The sequence below is a fragment of the Bufo gargarizans genome, chromosome 3 (assembly GCF_014858855.1).
Source record: "Bufo gargarizans isolate SCDJY-AF-19 chromosome 3, ASM1485885v1, whole genome shotgun sequence".
Taxonomy (NCBI): domain Eukaryota; kingdom Metazoa; phylum Chordata; class Amphibia; order Anura; family Bufonidae; genus Bufo; species Bufo gargarizans.
Window position 1 is genome coordinate 474,792,573 of NC_058082.1, and position 16,453 is coordinate 474,809,025.

The 16,453-nt window shown below is 45.6% G+C and overlaps 1 protein-coding gene across 1 annotated transcript in view; it reads right to left on the bottom strand.

Annotated features, from left to right (window-relative positions):
* The window catches only part of AKAP10 (A-kinase anchoring protein 10), a 51,485-nt gene that overhangs the window by 24,323 nt on the left and 10,709 nt on the right, over nt 1–16,453 (bottom strand). Inside the window, exons 2-10 of the mRNA XM_044283731.1 lie at nt 14,458–14,502; nt 12,875–13,063; nt 11,461–11,991; nt 8,604–8,702; nt 7,184–7,268; nt 5,946–6,069; nt 5,056–5,192; nt 4,175–4,319; nt 2,481–2,657 (exon numbers count right to left, since the gene is read on the bottom strand). Coding sequence (XP_044139666.1) covers nt 2,481–2,657; nt 4,175–4,319; nt 5,056–5,192; nt 5,946–6,069; nt 7,184–7,268; nt 8,604–8,702; nt 11,461–11,991; nt 12,875–13,063; nt 14,458–14,502 — 1,532 coding nt within the window. The remainder of the gene's footprint in view (nt 1–2,480; nt 2,658–4,174; nt 4,320–5,055; nt 5,193–5,945; nt 6,070–7,183; nt 7,269–8,603; nt 8,703–11,460; nt 11,992–12,874; nt 13,064–14,457; nt 14,503–16,453) is intronic.

Here is a 16,453-nt window from a genome sequence, read left to right on the forward strand (position 1 = left end):
AGGTGAGTACTCTTCCCACCCGTGGCCTCTGATATAAGTTCGTCCAGACGGGTTCCGAACAGGCGGGAACCCGTGAATGGTAGGCCGGCCAAAGAGCGTTTGGAAGCGGCGTCCGCCGCCCAAACCTTCAGCCAGAGTTCCCTCCTGACAGAAACTGCCAGGGCAGAGGAACGGGCAATGAGGGCACCCGCATCAAGGGAGGCCTCACAGACGAATTTTCCGGCCTGAACAATTAGTTGGGCTAAGGAACGGAGGTCCTGAACAGGGACGTCCGACCCTAACTCCCGTTCCAGTTGCAAACCCCATTCAGAGACCGCTTTGCCAACCCAGGCGGAGGCAAAGACCGGTCTAAGGGCCGAACCAGAGGCAGTAAATATGGCCTTGGAGAGGGATTCCGTACGACGGTCCTCAACAGACTGGAGGGAAGATCCGTCCTGTACAGGAATAGTAGTGCTTTTGGACAGGCGAGCCACGGGAGGATCAACCTTAGGCGGGGATGTCCACGTGGTCACAGAATCCGCTGGAAAGGGATAACAAATGTCCAGCTTTTTGGGTGTAATAAAGCGGACGTTAGGCCGAGTCCAAGCCTTGGATACCACAGAAGAAAAATCAGCGAGTATGGGAAAAACCTTGGAGGCCTGTTTGGGGCGGAGAAAGGACACGCCGGCCTGTTCAGAGCTGGGGGGGTCATCGTGTAGCTGAAAGGTATCACGGATGCTAGTGACAAGATGCCCCACCGCGGACGCCAATTTGGACGGAAGCTCTGAGTCCATGTCCACGTCCGAATCCGCCAGTTCTCCCTCAGAAAGCGTATCCCTTTGAGAGGATAGACTTGACTGAGCTCGCACGCATGGCGGAGAGAGCGAAGCATCTGGAGAAGATGTGCGCTCAACCCTTGAACGTTTCTGAGTATGCCGGGCCCTGGAAGATTCGCTGCGAGGCAGGGAACCAGTGGGGGCGGCAGAAACGGTAGTCCCAGCGGGTGCGACAGGGATTGTGGCAGCCTGCGGGAGAGGCGGTCTATCCACGAGACGGCCCACTACGTGTGTAAGGCTTTCCACCGCCTGAGACAGAGACCTAGCCCAGTCAGGGGGTTCAGAGGCACCGGGGGGCGCAGCGGGAAGCGGGCCCTGCACCGGGGCCTGACATGCAAGGCAATGCGGCTCAGATTGCCCACGCGGAAAAAGTTCCTTACAGGCGGTACAGGCATGGTACCAGGGTTTGGGGGCACCTGTGGGATCTGACATGCTGAAGTGTGGTTGTACTCTAATATAGAGACCACAAAGGGTTATAGCAGCTATGACCAGGAGGGTTAGGAGAGGGTTAACTGTCCTACCAGTGCCTCAGAAGAACGTCAGGAGATGGCCCAGATCAGCAGCAGCAGAGAAGCAGTGAACAGCAGTGAGCAGCAGAGAGCAGCAGAGAGCGCCCACAGAAGCCGAGCGATGTACACAGGAGGTTAGAGTCCCCCACCGTGTCCCAGCTTCCTGTCAGGAGTGAGGAAGCGTGGGAAACCTCAGCAGAAAGCACGGGGAACAAGCTCCGCCCCCTCCAGCGCTTGAAATGTCTCCTGTGAAGGATAACGTAGCTCCGCCCCCAAAATGACGCGCGCGTAAGCCCCGCCCCCTACCGGGACCGCTAAGCCCCGCCCCCCGTTCTCGGCGGGAAGGGGGAGAGAGAGAAGAGAAAAATGGAGTCAGCCCTGAATGAGGGGGAGGGGGGGGAGAAAGATAGCAGCGTGGGGGGGAACGGCGTGGGGGTGCTGAGGATGCTGCTGTGCTGCATTGTCCTGCAGATGAGCGCTCAGAATGAGCGACCACGGGTGCCCCCCTTACCCAGAGGGGTAGATGCTGCAGATAGGGACAGGGTATGGGCTGGAATAGCCATCTCACCGTCCGACGTCTTCACCCTCAGTCCTTTCCAGCAGGGTCGCCCCTTCAGCCACTGGCACCGCAGTGGCAGGAAGCTGGAAGAGGGGCTTGGCGTGCGGGCGACCCCCTAGCTGGCGGGATGTAGGGGAGTCATTGCTGCCCAGATCCTCCTATTGCTTCTGTGGGGGAGGCAGCAGTGCAGATAAGTTGGCACTGGCGCAGCTCAACCCCGGGAGAGCAGAGAGGTCTAATGCGTCTCTGGTATCCCTAGGAAAAAATAAAATAACAAAATTAGAAGAAAAAGTAAAAATAACAAGGAGAAAACAGCCCTGCAGTAGCAGGGAGTGTCTTGCCTCCTTGGACACTAAGCTAAAACTGGTAGCCTCTATCTCCAGGCTGAGGGTATAGCTGATGGAGGAGGGGCTTAACAGTTTTACTTAGTGTCACGCCTCCTAGGGAGCTGAGCTATACCCAAGGTCTGTGTCCCCCAAGGAAAATGGGCGAGAAATGACATTTATTGGTGATTTATTTCACTGCCATATAGGACATGTATTTTTCTATGTTAGACCACAGTCCTAATAAGTCTATACATGTAACATAGATCTTTACCTGAGAGGTGGAGATGTCCGATGCCCCAGCACAGGGCTCATGGTTGGGAGTGCCTTGGTTTCCTTGACTTGGATTTCCAGCTCCAGTCCACGTATAGTCATCACCCTTCACTGAGTGAATCAGATCATTCAAGTACTTATAATACAGATTGCTAGAGAGGAAGCCCGGCAAGAAAACCTGAAACAATATTCAAAGAATCTCAATTAAGAAAGTGAGTGGAATGTAAATAATTAACAAGCTATTCAGTATAAGACAACGCTGTACTGTCCAAGTTCATTCATGCGCAGCGGTGGCAGTGGGGAAAAAAAAAAAAAAAAACTGCAGCATTACCATCCAAGGTAGGGATCAACTGATTATCGGTTTTACCGATATTATCGATTTTCAAAGTTATCGGTATCTATTTTGCCGATAAAAAGATAACGAATCGGGAACAAGGATCGTGCTGCTGTCAGTGCTCTCCGTGTTCCGTCAGCAGCAGAGAAGGAAGCAAGGTCTCCCTCCCCTCTGTGCTGCTGCCACCAATGAGAGGAGGGGAGAGGCTGTGGTCACTGCACCACCAATGAAGATAACTCACTCATTCAAATTCAAACAGGAGGCGTGAGCTGGCTGCAGAATCATGTAGCCGCACCTGACCTCTATGAGCGGTAGTTAACCCCTCAGCTGCTGCGGCTATACGATTCAACAGCACAAAGCACAGGGCAGCAGGGAGAGTGTGAAGCCCTATTCACCCTAATAGAGATCTATCAGGGTGAATAGGACAAGGGTTCTAGCCCCTAAGGGGGCTAAATGTTAGTAAAATAAAATAAAAATCACAAAACATCAAGTATAAACGAAAAAGAAAGATTTAAAAAAAAAAAAAAAAGCTACACGTTAAACATGTTCATTTTCAGCAGATTTGTGTAGGAATTTTATGTTTTTTCAAAAACGAAAATACACAGAATATCGGTATAAATTATCAGCTATTGGCCTGAAAGTTCACAGATTATTGGTATTGACTCTAAAAAATAAATATCGGTCGATCCCTAATCCAGAGAGAATATACCTTTCCACATTCGACTGTATGTAAGCTCGACATCCATTTTCTTGTGGACCCATCGACTTTAATGGGTACTTTGTCTGCATTTGCAGCCAAGAATAAGACATGTGCTACCTTTTGCGGAATGGACATACGGATACAGAAAGCACACGGAAGACATGGCATTCCGCACCCGTATGTTTGTTCCGCAAAAGACAGAACTTGTCCTATACTTGCCCGCACAATGCGGTTCACAGGCCCATTGAAGTCAATGGGTCCATAAAAAAACAAAAAAAAAAAAACTGGAGAACTAAAAAAACTGACACAACATGGATGTCATCTGTATTTTGTATCCACGTTTTTGCGGAAAGCATAACGGTCGTATGAATGGACATTAAAAAAATAAATAAAATGATCGTGTGAATGTTATCTAGCTTTAACAACCCACAATGCAAAAAGACAGGGAAAACCAAAATAATGGCTGGACCCAACGTTACGGCAGCAGGACACGCAGAGACAACACTTCTGCCAAACTAGCCTGGCCTTTAGGGCGCATCCTCCGGCAGTGCAGAGGGAATATCTAGACCTGCACAGAAAGCGCCTGTCTTCATAAATCTCCCCCACAGATGTTACGCTCCAGTCAGTAAGAACAGTATACTTGTCTTTGTTATGACCTCACCTTCTCCATGGTGGTCCAAGCCTGACGTAATGGAGTGGTGAAGCAGTTTGGGAGTGGGCCTCCTTCCCGGCAAATGTTGGACTCTATTTCTAGCCGCACAGAGTCATCAAAGCCTAATGGGTGCGTTGCTTGTAGAGAAAAATACCTAAACACAAGATCCAGATACGTCTGAGCTACACAATATTACATAGCTGTGTTCAGTCCTCCGTCAGCCACGACGTAAGCAAAGCTCAGAGAGAACAGCAACGTGTTCTGCTAAGATTAATCAGATTAGGAAATGTTGTGGTTTGGGGTCTGAACAGGTTAGCTAATCATAGATCCTAATGACCGGGTTACATAGGACCCTTCTTACCTAACTGTTTCCTTTTGTTTGTGACCAGTAAATGCTAGTCCACGCTGTGAGTCTGCTCCTTTTTTAGAATAAGTACAAAAATACTTAGGCCTTGATTTATCAAGGCTGGTGCTGGGGAAGGAAGAAGGCAATTTATGATGAGGTACAGGGCTCATCATAAATTACCTGCCTCCGTCAGCTCTCCGTGCGGTGGAACGAAATGTACGGCAGCTTGGAGTTGCTGTAGATTTCAGACATTTCCGCCAGTTTTGGTTTAAAATAATAATGAATCAGCCAGGACAGATAGCCATGCCCCTTCTCGTAGACTTTGCAAGGGTGGTAGGTTGCAAATCTGGTGGACTGCGACTTTTCTTTGCCAAAAAGAGGTGTAAGGGGAAGGATATAATATTAATAGAACGTAGGGATTCTATGTTAAAAACTGTGCTAGCTAGTGAAGGTCTGTTCTAAGGATAGGTCACCACTTAGAAAAGGCTGGACAACCCCTTTAATTGAATGAGCTGTGGATTCCTGGGAGTGATCCACTGCTTACTTATCATAAAGGATCATTGCGTCGTTCTGCGCCTCCTGTCCATCGTACTGTCCATTCTTGAGTGCAAGTTGAGACTGGAAATTGTCAGCAGCCAACCAGAATTGTAATATATTGACTGCATCTTCCTTCTCCATGTACTGTTAACAAGAAGTTGAAGAAAAAATATAATTAAAATATTTTATTCACGCATCAGTCCTAGTCAACATAATAAATATGGAAAGCAAGATTAAAGCTGGCCATAAATATGGAAGTCACCAGAGCCTGCTGATTTCAGGTCACCCATGTAACGTGCATCAGGGTGTCCTGACTTTGCCCTGGCAGCAGACGTCTGAGAAAAGAAGGATCATCTTTAAGACAAGCCGCTGAAGAAGCGTCAGGCCGTGATGTCAGGCCCTGTGAATCAAGGGAATGGAGGAGTGGAAAGAGGTCTATGTTAGAGGAGCTCTGGCCTACCCCACCGTACACGGAAGACCCAATTTACCCATCACTAAAAAGTAAGAAAACTGGGAACGGCTCAACGAAGAAAAATATAGATTGGACCCTAGAAGGCATTATACCTGGTTCAATAGGGTTGCTCCTGATGACAGATGCTCTTTAATAAAAGGATAACACTTGTTTGTGGAAACGGTAGGATCCCTTTAATGATCATGCCACAGATTATTATGATAATGTCTTTACAGCAAAACCTGTTGCCACTCCTTGTACGCGCCATTATCTTCCTCTTTTACAGAAGTACAAGGAACAGAAAAGTGAACCGTGCAATAATAAAGATATCAAATATAAAGACGTGAAGGGACAGAGCGGTGAAGTCACAGACGTGGTACGACTGTATCTCACACGTAACAGGAGTCAGAATTCTAGATGAAATTAAACCATCGTTGTGCTCTTACCTCTGAGAAATAAAAGAGAGCAGACTCGCAGAACAAAATATCCGACAGGTACACCGTTCCACTGGTCAGCACCTCAATCTGGTATTTACAGAAATGTTGACTTCGTAAAAATTCTGAAAAGTGCCTGTAAGGTGCAGACAAAAAAATAATAATCTAGTATTGTTTCTAAAGGTAAGGCAGAGCTGGGTTAGTTATCTGGTGCTGCCCATCATGTTACTAAAGTGAACCAGTCCTAACCACAGGCAGCATGAAACAGCAATAGGCGCCCTCGTCACACAGAACTAGGTGGCACCCTAACTTTAGAAATAGCCAGTGTCCGCCGGCCAGCTTGCCTCCTCTACAGCTACTCCTTGGGCTATTTGCATAGTTGGGCATGGAGAAGCTAAATAGAAGCTGTGATCTGTTATAATAGCCATGATGAATCCACTGACACCAGCCTAATCCAGAGACTCCCCCCTAAAAGCGGCAAGGCGCACATCACCGTTTAGCTGATGCATCTGAAGAACAGAAGAAAAAAAAAAAAAAACAGATCCATTATTTTGAGCATCAGTTATGATCAGTTTGTGTCACTTCCATCAGAGATCAGCTATTTTTGACGGGAGGAATAGTTCTGCATGCTGTACTTTTTTGCCCGTCAAAAATAACTGATCTTTGACGGAAGTGACACAAACTGATCATAACTGATGATCAAAATAAAAAGTGATGTGAACTCAGCCTAGACTGGAAACAGGCTCAAAGAACTCACTTCTCAGAGGATCCCCCGCACCCCCTGCTGCACGATAAAACATTAAAACATTACCACAGTGTGCAGTGCAGCGATTGTGAGCACAGGGAAAGGACTTAACGTCCAAGGGTCCATTCACACGTCTGCAAAATGGGTCCGCATCCGTTCCACAATTTTGCGGAACAGGTGCAGACCCATTCAATTTCAATAGGGCCAGAATGTGCTGTCCGCATCCGCACTTCCATTCCGCAAAAAAAAAAAAAAAAAAAAAACGAACATGTCCTATTCTTGTCCACAATTGCAGAAAACAAAAAGGCATTTTCTATGAAAGTGCCGGCGATGTGTGGTCCGCAAAATGCATACGGACGTGTGAATGGACCCTTACATTTGTTGAATGATTTTTCCACTTGACGTCAAGCATCTTTCCTGAGCTGGAGGATCAATCTAACCAGGGTCCAGCACGTTTTAATTTTTTTATCTTTATTTTAAATAAAAATAACCTTCAATAACTTACTCTTGTTCCATCGCATTAAAAACTATGGACTGTGCCGTAACAAAGCAGTTGGGGTCCACTTGGCCATCCTCGCCACAGATTTTTGCTGCAAATAATAACATGCAACAAGTTATGTAGTTCTAAAACATTAATGGGTTCCACAGAATAGGTGATAAGGGTCCGATTGCTGAGGGAATGATTAAGACAGTACAGAACGCTCTGTCAGTCCCTTCGATTTTGAATGGAGCGGCGGTGCATAGGCTCAACTGCTTCTCCATTCTAGCTCCTCCTCATTGCAGTCGTCCACTGAGAAGGAACAGGGGGGCAGTGGACATCTGTTCCGAGATCTCGTGGATAGGTGATAAATGTTGATTCTGGAACAAACCCTTCCAGACATTCGACTGACATCATAATGGTTGAAAGGGAGTATGGTGCAAGCCAAGTCCTCTCCATAAGCGGCGGGTGCAGGCTGTGTTATACAGCTGACATCCACCTACAGTGACTGGGATCAGATATAACTACCAGTATACATCAATATAAGGCTACTTTCACACTCGCGTTTTGCCTGATCCGGCAAGGATTAGCAAAAACATTCAGTTTCTGATAATACAACCGGCTGCATCTGAACGGATCCGGTTGTATTATCTTTAAAATAGCCATGACTGATCCGAAATGAACTCCATTGAAATTCAATAAGGGAAGACTCGGTTTTATATTCTATATCTGGCCCCACTGACTTACATTGTTTGTCATGCCGAATGCGTTTTGCTCCGCATCCCATAGCGGAAAGAAAGTTTGCTCTCAGGTATAGGAACGCAACCAAACGGAATGGAAAACATTTTGGAGTGTTATTTATTCAGCAGTGAATGCTGTAAAGAAAAACAATCCCACTGCCAAAATTGCATTTTTTTTGGTCACCTCATCTCTCCCAAAAAAATACTGAATAAAAAAAAAAAAAAAAGGCATATGTATCTCAAAATATAACTGATAAAAACCTACAGTTCACCCCACAATTAGCAGGCGTTTATAAAACTGTCGACAGAAGGAAAAAAAAAAAAAAAGTTATGGGTTCTAGAATTTGGGAACACAAAGCATTTTCTTTTAAAACAAAAAAGGTTTTTTAATTTTTTTAAAGTTGAAATGGAAGAAAAAATAAATAAAAATGAAAATTTGGAATTGTAATCACAGTAACCTGAAGAATTGGTCTTTAGTGTCTTTTTTTTTTTTTTTTTTTACCACATACTGATCATCATAAAAATAAAACCCTTAAAACAATTGTTTTCTTTCTCTAATACACCCCACAAATATATCTTTCTTTTATACTTTAATATATTATTACATTAAATGGTGCCATTAGAAAAATAAAGTTATGGTTCCCGGAAAACATCTAGTTAATATATATTATATATAAAAAAAAAAAACAATCCTACAGACCACTCACCTACAATATCGCTCCTGATTTCCTCACTGATGGGGATGGGTTTAGCAGCATCCGGAGAAATGTATTTGGTGAATGTGTTCACAGCATCCCGTTCTATACCTGCAAAAAAATCAAAGGCATCAAACCTCAGTAGAATAGACGGAGCCTTGTATGTGCAGGAAGTGGGGAGATCGGCAGCTTTCCCAGCATGCCTCACAGATGGTTTTGCAAAATGTCTCTGAGCTGTACCAGAAGACTGGACACCAAAAAAATGTTAGGACAATGTAGTATCTGTTGGGCTAATAACATGGAGATCTTGTTATGTCTGAGCTAGGCTGTCAGGTTCTCCATTGACCGATGGAGCCTTTTGATCCACATACAGTAGGTGTACATATACTTGAAAGCGGGCATCTCTTGAGGACAACCAATTTCCAAATCCTTTATTGGGGAGGAGACCTGTTCAACAACAGCATCTCTTCCTACGGCAGATGGAGCCCGTCTATTGTACCGCATGGTAACCTATTCATTTAAATGGAGGCCATGTAATACTACAAGCAGGCGATGTGTATGGTAACAACTGCTTTCTGCAGGTTAGTGAAGACGAGCCAGCAACTTTGAAAGGCATTGTCTTAGAGACAACCCCCTTTAAGATCTACAGAGTAAGTGAAGAAAACACTGACACCTTGAAGACTTGCGAGTCGCCGAGCAAAAAACAGACATGGACTATAAATAACCCAACAAGAAAACCTCAAGATGCGAGGAGGCCTGATCTTGTCCTCTAGAATCCCTGACAAAGAGAAAGAACTGCAAATCTACTATAAAACGTCTCCTTCATTACCAAAGGGTACGAAAAGAAAAAAGGAGATGGAAGGAAATTCACTAAGCACAATCCATAACCCGATCGGACAAGATTCATAAACTCCTCCAGAGAGGTATGAATCAGGGGGAATTCACAGATTTAGTGCAGAAATGTATGTGACTGTTCCATTCATTTGAATGGGGTTTGCAGGAGTGCATCCGCTTGCTGCCAAAATAACCCCTCTGACATGTATGGAACGGATTATCGGTGGCAGAACCTTCTACATGAAACCTGAGTGTGAATATTCCCAGAGATGATTTATAAGGATGGGGTCCACACAGTGCAGCAGTCTGCACACGGCCAAGCCACATCCACCCGAGGGACCCGGTGGCTGAACGATTTTCCAGCAAAATCTTGTGGCCACCCCAGGTGGGCATGTCTTTCTCATGAGCAGCCAGCTGCACCATGTGACCTCACCTTAAGGGTCCATTCACACGTCCGCAATTTCGTTCCGCATTTTGAGGAACGGAATTGCGGACCCATTCATTTCTATGGGGCAGCAAGATGTGCTGCCCGGATCCGGAATTGAGGATCCGCACTTCCGATCCCGAAAAATATAGAACATGTCCTATTCTTGTCCGCAATTGCGGACAAGGAAGGGCATTTTCTATTAAGTGCCGGCGATGTGCGGACCGCAAAATGCGGAACGCACATCGCGAATGTCAGTGTTTTGCGGATCCGCAAAACACACACGGATGTGTGAATGCACCCTAAAGCAAAGGGCCCTTCACACTGCCCAATATTTGAGCAGATTATCGCTAACGAGCATCAGCAGTAATCTGTCAGAGTTTGAGTGTCACGCTCTGGACTGTATTAGATGACACCGACATAATGCTGTCAGTGTTATCTAATACATTCCAGAACTGTAAGGGTTACATAGCATCATAAATCAATATAATGCTATGCAACCCCGACAGTGCAGGAAGGGTGCTGCCCTGCGAGTCTGGAGGGTGACACTCGCTCGCGTGAAACCAGCCTAAAGGTGCCGGGTAACAGGATTGTTGTGGCGAACATCTAAATGATCATTTACTGGCAGCAGATCGTACCGTCTAAAGGGGACGCTGCTACCGGCAAATGAGGATTCTGTATGGGAATGCTTCCTTCCCGACAACAGCCTGCACCTTCAATGTAAAGGGACCTTAACTGGTAGCATTAGCACAAGTACCTTACATTAGGAACCACAGGGTATTCAGAAGCTGCTTGCCTTTGTTTAGTAGGTGTAATGGTTGTGAAGGAAAAAATAAAATAAAGACACTAACTGGAGTTAACACAAATGAAGGGCTTTGCAGTTGCAAAGGGGAAGATCTGTACCAACTTCAGCTCCAAAATAAAATTATTACACGATTGTGATGAAAAACCTGATGTTAGGCTCCATTCACACATCCGCAAATGAATCCACATCCGTGGACGGGTGCGGACTCATTCATTCTCTATGGGGACAGAAAAGTCACTGTGCACTGTCCGCATCCGCATTTCCGTGCCGCAGCCCCGAACTTCCGAGCTTCGGCCCCAAACTTCCGGGCCGCGGCTCTGCCAAAAATAGAACATGTCCTATTCTTGTCCGCAATTGCAGACCAGAATAGGCAGGTCTATAGGGGGTGCTGACTGGGTGTATCGCGGATCCGCAATACACTACGGACATGTGAATGGACCCTTACCATGCGTTTACTACACTCTGTTCAGCTCTATGGGACTGCGGAGTACAAGCTATCAGCTACGACAAGCAATCCCATACAGTTGAATGGAGCACCAGAACCACTGTGTGACAACTGCTCCATTCAAACTAGGGAACACGCCCTGTTCTCATGGTCAGAGGGTGCCCCACAGTCAGACCTCTGCCAGGCACTTGTCCCCTATTATGTATACAGCATTATTATGTGCATAATATCCATTTTCGATCCTAGAATGCGTTTTACGGTCCGTGCTGAAACCATCTTTGCTTAGCATGGCTGCTAAACGTGTTATGCATATTACATCACAAGACAGTCAAGAAAAATGTGCTGGAAGTAGTGGACTTACCCTTCATTAACTTCTGGGACATGTCAGCTAGCCCTTCGTCTATAGGACTGTTCCTGTTTGATGCGTTAAGCTTGGAAGACTGCTCATAGGGGAGTAAGGTGTCACCCGTAGACAGTTCTAGCTGAATAGCTGGCATGCTCCCCATCTTCTGTTTAGTCTGTGAAGCGTTGCGTTGGTTTGCTGCAGAACCTAACGCTTTCAATCTGGATGTATGTTGTGGAAGTTTAGAGCAATCTTGGGCCTGCTGATCAACTGAAGCCGCAGACTGATCCGGCCGCCTTGGAGAAGGTGACATGGGCTCTGCCAAAGTGCTGTGCTTGACTGTGTTTAGACTGTATGCTCTAATTCGGGACCAGGTAGTGGAGTTAAAACTTTTAGCCTCCAGCCAGAACTTCACTAAATGTTCCATTCTGCGGAGTTCCATAAACTGAATAAAATAAGGGAGGGCCAAATTGTCTTGGAGAACTTGTACAAGAGTTTTTGAAAGATTTGACTTTGCATCTTGTGACTCATAATTCAGACACGATCGGCCTGGAAGAGGAGAAATACATTAAACAGCTTATTTCAGGAATCATTTTAATGCCCACAGACACTAAATTATTTTAACAGAGGCTTCAAAAGGAGTTGTCCAGGATTTACAAAAACTTGGCAAAGAACAATCCTACAGACATCCTATGCTCACCTGTTCTGTCCCAGATGCTCAACCATGCTGAGAGTCCTCACCAGTCATTCTACTTGCTTCCCTGTGCTGACATCACATACATACTGCTGCAGCCAATTGCTGCCTTCAGCAGTCTCATGCTGTACAAGCAGGCATCTCCACTACGGTCAGTGACTGGCGTCAGTGCTCATGTACAGCATCGTGCAGAGTTGTAAATGGAGACCAGCAGGGACTGCAAGAACTGAACATGTGAGTGTAGTGATTTTTTTTTAATAATTTTTTTTTTAATTCCTTGCTCATTCCAAAATTTTGGAAATCCAGTAAATCTCTTAAAAATAATTGGAAATGTATTTAGTATAAACATTTCTTTGCCTCCACGTGACCTCTCAGTGATGCCGCTAATCTATAGAGCTAAGACTGGGCTCTGTAAAGAGTCAGACTCCTTCCCCCTCTGGTAGCTGATAACAGGGTCCATGCTTCCCCTGGAGAAGTCTTCTCTAGCCTGCCACAATACTGCAGAGGCTCTTCTCCTTCCCAAACAAGCAGGAAGTAGCCTTAGATGACACAACCCTTTAAACTATATACAGACCTCCTTCTATATGTATACATGCAGTCAGCAATCAGGCATCAAACTGTAAAGGATTACTGTAACTGATGTCAGGGTCACACAGGCCTGCACATCTGCATTTACTTCACCTCTGTGTAACTGTAGACCCACAGCACAACACAGCGAAGGCGGGAGCAGCTTCTTACCAAGGTCTCCAAAATGTGTAGCTTCCATGTGAGTTGGCTGCTTTTTGAGTGCAGCAGTCCTGCTGCTTGAGTAAGAGTCCATATTGGCCGATATGGCATTGATAGCCACATGGCTCGGTCCAGCGGCCACCAGCAAGGCATTATTTTTTGGACTTCTTGATGGGGAATGTACTGGTGCAGGTGCAGCTTCTAAGACGAAAAAAGTTAATTTTAAGCAGACTCATTCAAACTTCTATAACGTTATTAATCCAGCGACAAAATAACACACAGTATGCCAAAAAGCTGGACTTTGCTATAGTACAGCACTTTAAAGTGTACCACCAGGACTACTCTCCTATCCGGTGTCACATCAGAACTGCACGCTGGAGGCACTGGGGCAATTATTAACACAACTGTACCTATTCTAGTTAGCAGGACCCGAGCACAATACTCACTGGGGGTCAAATGGCTGCCTTGACAACTCTTCTGTCCAGCATACGGTTGTGCCGATGTCAGACTGGCTGGATAGCATGCCTGGAGAGCTCACTTAAGGGGGGATTCACACAATGCATATTTTTACGCAGTGAATCTGCATCAACATCCACATGTGTTCCATGCAGATTTGCAGCGAAATCAATGTAAAGTCACATGCAAATCTGCAGGGAACACAAACAGATTTTGTGTGGCCAAATTCAGAGAAAAGAATATGTCAAGTGTGAATCCGTCCTAATAGATATATTATTACAGGTGTTAAAGGCACAGTGTATAGTGATGATGATTGCAGGCAGAATAGGTCATCAATATCTGAGTGGTGGTGGTCCGACACCCAGCAACCTTGCCAATCAGCTGTTTGAAGAGGATGTGGCGCTCCATGCGAGCACTACTGCCTCTTCACTACACTGCCTATCATCTTGGGGGTGCAGGGTGATTACAAATACTCGTTCCATTCACACTACGCCGCTGCTGCGAGGGAGACGCCGAGCAGGGTAATAAAGTAGAGCTCACATGGAGGGCCACATCCTCTTCAAACAGCTGATTGGTTGGAATTCTGGGTGTTGGAAACCCGGCCGATCAGATATGGATGAGCTAGCCAGAGGACAGGTCATCAATATATACTGGCTACACAACCCCTTTAAAATGCCAAATTCTCCTGTGTAGAATTACAACATAAAGGAAGGAGTACCTATGTTAGGCCTGTATTAGACCAGCACATGAGGCCGACGATTGTCTGAAGGGAAGTGTTCCTTCCTGTCAATCGCCTGCTCGTCAGTGGAGGAGACCGTTGCTATTACATGCACACAGTATAGGGAGGAGCGATCGCTAATGCCAACGCTCGTCCCCATACAGAATTAATATAATTATAAAATTATACGATTTTTTGGCCTGCTAAAAAACTGTGATTGTCCAATGAACAAGCGTTTACTCGTTAAATGGGTAATCAGCGACACTTTTACACAGGCAGATCATCGCTAACATGCGTTCATAGGAACGTGCGTTAGCGATGCTGATCTAGACAACTATCTGCAGATGCAAAACAAACTTTCGCTTCTTTTTTATCTTGAAAAATTCCTTTATGTACAAAAACATAAAATAATCAATGTTACCTCTAAATACTTTCGCATCTGGCTTGTCTTGATCTTTTCCTTTCACTGTGAGAAAGAAAGACAATTGTTAAAGGTGATGTCTGGTTGTCCTTTATAAATGTCCCATTTGTGAAGCCATAGTTAATAGATGAAGTGTCCCTGTGGAGAAGCCTCATCTATTAGCCAGAGCTCACTCGGGAGGACCCAGCAGGTCTGTGCATTACGTCGGCAGCCTATTGATTATAATGGAAAAGGTGCAATGTTCTATCCTCCCTGCACAGATTACAGCCGATGCTGTAAATTCACGAATAATACCGTACTACAGCTTGTGGCAGCCGAGAAATGAAGAGCTGCCAACACCATCCACGTAGAGGATTTTAGAGCTTCTCAGAGAAGCAGATCTCAGACAATAGGTACTGGTCTTGTGGCAAGAGGTTTCCTTGATGTCCTGTTGTTGACCACAGACAAAGATACAAATGTATTTATCTGTTCCATCTGTGGTTTCAGCAGGTTTGGCTGGTGACTTCCTGTTTGAAGGGGGATGTCTGGTTTCAAGAGGAACCCGAACAATTCTCGGGGTGTGTCTAAAATAAAGAATAGACTATTACTGACCTAGCAGATGCAGCACCGCCAATCTGGTTCTCCCGACAGGGCACCGCCTGACCTTTGTTTGTGCCGGAAGTTCAAATACAGGTGCCGGAGTATGCAAAAGACAGCTGTACAGATATATATACGTGAACCCAGAACGGAGGCGTCTTAGCAAAATCAAATTGCTTTACTGGAAGACCTAAAAAGACACCATGTAGCAAGGACACATTTCAAACTCAAAGGTTCTTAATCATGGCCATGAACCTTTGAGTTTGAAATGCGCAGGCCAGGCATGCAGTCCTTGCTACATGGTGTCTTTTAGGTGTTCCAGTAAAGCAATTTAATGTTACAGGACGCCACTGTGCTGGGCTCAGCTACGTTGTGCATCTGCTCGGACTGCTCAGGGATCTCCGCGCATGATTTAGTCTACATGAAGAAGGGGGTGAGCTGACATTACCTGTGAACCGAATGGCAAGGGGCAGGTAAGTATGCTTGACCCTATGGGTCCAGCGGGGACAAGAGAATAAAAAATAAATAAAAAAAGGCTGGACAACCCCCCTTTAAGGTTGGCTCGTCAATTTGTGGCCACAACCAGGCAAACATGAGAGATCGGCGAGGCTTTTAATCTGATTGCACAAAAACAAGCGGTGTAATTGTTAATGGCAAGCGGCTTTCTAACTAAACGGCAGTTTATCGCACAACCAGGACCTCTCTGATGACCAGGACAGTGGGTGTGGGCATAAGCTGGCATTTTTTCCCCATAGTGTGCAAGCACGACCACAGCTGCTGGATTGCAGGGTGGTCGTAACCATGGTAACGAGCAGTGTATAACGTGATGGAAAAATGAATCGAGTCAGCAAAGGAGGCAATATGGACAATCACAATACATTAGTAAGTGCCTTGTATTAAATTTCTCTACATGATAAATACCATTTTCTGAAGTGAGACGACCCCCTTAACCCCTTCCTAACAGCAACCAGGCATTTAAAAATGGCTGCACTCATGAGCAGACCCCATAGCTGCTGGTGCTAATAACGATAACATCACATACATTTAATCTCTCAGATGCCATGGTCAAATATGACCACGACATCTGGGAGGTTAAAGACCAGGAGTGCGCGCCCTATTAAAGCTCTTACTATTAGTGCACAACAATATGACCAAAGGGTATAACAACTGTGATTATTTATCAAGGTGATGAAAGTGAAACCGGAAGCCTCGTCCAGCCTCGGAAATATATACCGAGAAACCAGGACAGGCTGCTGTAAATGTATTACTTTTCACTGACGTCTTCAGAACTTCCACTAATTGGCCCAAAATAATGCTGAGCAGAGGGAGAAAAGATACGGGGTCAAGTGACACAAGGGAACACACAGGAAGATACTTTACAATCCAATACTCAGTTAGGCCTTAAAACCACCAATGTTTG